Here is a 4,975-nt window from a genome sequence, read left to right as displayed (position 1 = left end):
GAGTGGTTCCAAATAGGAAAAGGAGTATGTCAAGGCTGTATATTGTCACCCTGATTATTTAACTTATATGCAGAGTACATCATGAGAAATGCTGGGCTGGAGGAAGCACAAGCTGGAATCAAGATTGCCGGGAGAAATATCAATAACCTCAGATATGCAGATGACACCACCCTTATGGCAGAAAGTGAAGAAGAACTAAAGAGCTTCTTGATGAAAGTGAAAGAGGAGAGTGAAAAAGTTGGCTTAAAGCTCAACATTCAGAAAACTTAGATCATGGCATCCGGTCCCATCACTTCACGGCAAATAGATGTGGAAACAGTGGTAACTTTATTTTGGGGAGCTCCAAAATCACTGCAGATGGTGACTTCAGCCATGAAATTAAAAGATGCTTACTCCTTGGAAGGAAAGTTATGACCAACCTAGATAGCATATTCAAAAGCAGAGACATTACTTTGCCAACAAAGGTCCCTCTAGTCCAGACTATGGTTTTCCAGTGGTCATGTGTGGATGTGAGAGTTGGACTGTGAAGTTGGACTGAGTGCTGAAGAATTGATGCTTTTGAACTGTGGTGATGGAGAAGACTCTTGAGAGTCCCTTGGACTGCAAGGAGATCCAACCAGTCCATTCTAAAGGAGATCAGTCCTGGTTGTTCATTGGAAGGACTGATGTTGAAGCTGAAACTCCAGTACTTTGGCCACCTGATGCGAAGAGGTGACTCATTTGAAAAGACCCTGATGCTGGGAAAGATTGAGGGCAGGAGGAGAAGAGGATGACAGAAGATGAGATGGTTGGATGGTGTCACTGACTCGATGGACATGGGTTTAGGTGGGCTCCAGGAATTGGTGATGGACAGGGAGGCCTGGCGTGCTGTGATTCATGGGGTCGCAAAGAGTCAGACATGACTGAGCGACTGAACTGACTGACTGACTGTGGGATATTGATTTTCAAGGATACTGTGAACCTGGAGCTAGTGAGGAAAAGTGAAAAGGGGCACATTAAAACATCACAGAGCTTATTTCCATACCAAGGTTCAGCAGTTTTTCATGAGTAGATCCTCCTTGAATTGCTGCAGGTTTTGAATTAATTTCCAGACCTCTGGAAAAATTGATTTGACAATTTTTGCTAGTTTTCTTGTTGCTTTAATGGATCAGAAAATGTTTGAGTATTCTTACTCTGCTTTTTTTGGTCACTCCATTTCTTTTGTTTTGAGAAGTTAACCTTTTTGGGAGCAGTGGGTGGGGAGGTGGGCCTCTTATACTCAAAACACCGGTAATGATTTCATTTCTTATGTGATAGTCCAACTTAGTTTCCCTCAGTGGGTCAGTGGATATAAGTCGTCTGCATTCTTGACAACTTTTGTTTTCCATTTCTGTTTCTCCTAAGGGTCTTAGAGGTGTGAGAACAGTTCAGAATTGATAATTAATAAGTTATACTACCAAATAAAGACAAAAAAGGTAAAAGTGAAGTTGGGGGGAAAAGTGATGTCAAATAGAGTACTTTCAACCAGAAATCCTACAGTTTTGTTGGATTTTGAATAAATGTTTAAAATATTAAACCAAAGAAATATAAAAAATAAAATTTGGAATTTTAAGAAAACTTTTTTTTTAACCTGATTCTGTAACTTGATTTTTACTTTTTGTTTTGTTGTATCCTGTCAGGATGCCCGACATGCAGCAGAGGGAGAAATATATACCAAGCTTAATCAAAAAATTGATGAATTTGTTCAGCTTGCTGATTATGACTGGACAATGTCTGAGCCAGATGGAAGAGCTAGTGGTTATTTAATGGATCTTATTAATTTTTTGAGAAGCATCTTTCAAGTGTTTACTCATTTGCCTGTAAGTATAAAAATGTCAAAAAATTGTTATAATTTTGCTTACTAAAATATATTTTAGAATTCAGTTTTAGTTGGAGGCTTACTTATTTAAACCACTTCCTAGTTTGAATATTTCCTTTTCTGTAAATCAATTTGTGAAAAATGTTAATTTATCTATTTTTTTATTGAGTTAAAATTGGTATATAACATCATATAAACTTCAGGTGTGTAACATTATAAATGGGTATTTGTGAACACTACAGTGACCACTATCATAAATCGAATTACCATCTATTTCACCCTCCCCCAGCTCCTAACCCTCTGGTAACCACCAGTCTGTTCTGTGTATCTGTGAGTTTGTTTTTGTTTTGTTTGATTCTACATAAAAGTGAAATCCTATGGTATTTGTCTTTCTCAATCTGACTTATTTCGCTTAGCATAATACCCTCCTGGTCCATCCATGTTGTTGCAAATGGCAAGATTTCCTTCCTTTTTTTATAGCTATGTAGCATTCTGTTGTATATATACATATATATGGCACATTTTCATTATCCATTCATGGACACTTAGGTTGTTCTCATATCTTGGCTATTGTAAATTATGCTTCAGTGATCATAGTGGTGTATATACTTTCAAATTACTATTTTTCCTTTTTTTTCAAAGAAATATACACAACTGAAATAGCTAGATCATATGGCAGTTCTACTCTTAATTTTTTGAGGAATCTCCATATTGTTTTCCATAGTGGTTACACCAGTTTACATTCTCACCAACAGCATATGAGGGTTCCCTTTTCTCCACATTCTCTCCAGTACTTATTATTTCTGGGTTTTTGGATTGTTTGTTTTTTATAATAGCCATTCTAATAGATATGAGGTGATACCTCATTGAAGTTTTGATTTGCATTTTCCTCATGGTTAGTGATGTTGAACATCTTTTCATGTGCCTGCTGGCTATCTATATGGCCAGCAAAATGTCTTTAGAGAAATGGCTCTTCAGATCTTCTGCCCAGTTTTTGAGTTGTTTTGGTTTTTTGTTGTTGAATTATGTGAGTTCATTATACAGCTTGGATATTAACTGCTATTATATATGATTTGCAAAAATCTCTTCCTGTTTGGTGGGTTGCTTTTTCATTTTGTTGATGGTTTCCTTCACCGTGCAGAAAACGTTTTTTAGTTTCATGGAGTCCCATTTGTTTATTTTTGCTTTCGTTTCTCTTACCTTTGGAGTCAGATCTAAAAAAAAAACGTGGCTAAGACCAATGTCAGGGAGGTTACCTCCTATGTTTTCTTATAGGAACTTTATAATTTCAAGTCTTTTTAAGTTTTTTAATGTATATATTTTTGGTTGTGCTGCGTCTTTGTTGCTACTCATGGGCTTTCTCTAGTTGCCGTGAGTGGGGGCTACTCTTCCTTGTGGTACACAGGCTTCTCATCGAGGTGGCTTCTCTTGTTGTGGAGCATAGGCTCTAGGCACTCAGGCTTTAGTAGCTGCAACACATGGGCTCAGTAGTTGTGGCTCATGGGATCTGGAGTGTGGGCTCAGTAGTTGTGGTGTACAGGCTGTAGTTGCTCTGTGGCATGTGGAATCTTCCCACTAGAGATCAAACCTGTGTCCCCTGCATTGGCAGACAGACTCCCATCCACTGTACCACCAGAGAAGTCCAATTTCAAGTTTTTAATCGATTTGAGTTAATTTTTATGTGTAGTATATGATGGTGGTCTAGTTCCATATTTTTGTGTGTGGCTGCCCAGTTTTCCCAACCCTGTTTATTGAAGAGATTCTCCTTTCTCCATTGTATATTCTTGGCTTCTTTGCTGTAAATTAGTTGTCCATGTATGTGTGGGTTTATTCCTGGACTCTCTACTTTGCTCCACTGTTCTGTGTGTCTGTTTTTATACCAATGCCATGTTTTGATTAGTGTGGCTTTGTAGTGTAGTTTGAAATCAGGAATCATGATACATCTTTAGTCAATTGTTTGAAACTTTAATTTGTTTTACTTTTTAAGCCAGATAACTTACAACTCACTTCCCACCAAAGCCAAAACAAAGCCCTGAAACTGACAACATATTCTTAACTAGAAATAAACTCTGATAGAAGTAGTTTTCATGAAACTACTTCAGTATGATCAGTGACTTTTCTTTTAGAAAAGGCCAAGAAATTATTGGGTATTTGTAGACCAGAGACTAAAATAGGAGCATTGCTCCATCCTATTATGTAGTCATAGTACAGTTACATCTTGAATAATATGTTGATGAAATGTTTCTTAAGAAGATATGAGAGGGACATTTGAGTATGAGTAGGCTGAAACACTGGATTCTTCCTATGAGGGATCCAAAGGGAATTCCCTGGCAATCCAGTGTTTAAGAGTCCATGCTTTTGCTGCCGTGGGGCCAGTTCAATCACTGGTTGAGGAACTAAGATCCCACAAGACTAGTGGCACTACCAAAGAAAGAAAAAGAAAGACAAGACCAAACAGATGATGGTGGGATGCACATTTTCTCATTCAGTTCAGTTCAATCACTCAGTCGTGTCTGACTCTTGTGACCCCATGAACTGCAGCACGCCAGGCCTCCCTGCCCATCACCAACTCCTGGAGTTCACCCAAACTCGTGTGCATCCAGTCGGTGATGCCGTCCAGCGATCTCATCCTCTGTCGTCCCCTTCTCCTCCTGCTTCCAATCCCTCCCAGCATCAGTCTTTTCCAATGAGTCAGCTCTTCACAGGAGGTGGCCAAAGTATTGGAGTTTCAGCCTCAGCATCAGTCCTTCCAATGAACATCCAGGACTTGTCTCCTTTAGGATGAACTAGTTGGATCTCCTTGCAGTCCAAGGGACTCTCAAGAGTCTTCTCCAGCACCACAGTTCAAAAGCATCCATTCTTTGGCACTCAGCTTTCTTCACAGTCCAACTGTCACATCCATACATGACCACTGGAAAAACCATAACCTTGACTAGATGGAACTTTATTGGCAAAGTAATGTCTCTGCTTTTGAATATGCTATCTAGGTTGGTCATAACTTTCCTTCCAAGGAGTAAGTGTCCTTTAATTTCATGGCTACAGTCACCATCTGCAGTGATTTTGGAGCCCCAAAAAATAAAGTCTGACACTGTTTCCACTGTTTCCCCATCTATTTCCCATGAAGTGATGGGACCAGAT

General features: G+C 39.0%; 1 protein-coding gene across 4 annotated transcripts in view; it reads left to right on the top strand.

Annotated features, from left to right (window-relative positions):
* Nucleotides 1-4,975, top strand: part of EXOC6 (exocyst complex component 6) — a 194,042-nt gene that overhangs the window by 110,981 nt on the left and 78,086 nt on the right. For all 4 annotated transcript variants that reach the window (XM_010842197.1, XM_010842194.1, XM_010842196.1 and 1 more), the window contains exon 18: nt 1,659-1,838. In XM_010842197.1, coding sequence (XP_010840499.1) covers nt 1,659-1,838 — 180 coding nt within the window. The remainder of the gene's footprint in view (nt 1-1,658; nt 1,839-4,975) is intronic.

This window comes from Bison bison, unplaced genomic scaffold, assembly GCF_000754665.1.
Source record: "Bison bison bison isolate TAMUID 2011002044 unplaced genomic scaffold, Bison_UMD1.0 scf7180017864172, whole genome shotgun sequence".
Lineage (NCBI taxonomy): Eukaryota > Metazoa > Chordata > Mammalia > Artiodactyla > Bovidae > Bison > Bison bison.
Note: the sequence above shows the minus strand (reverse complement) of the source record. Positions and strands in the feature narration are given on the sequence as shown.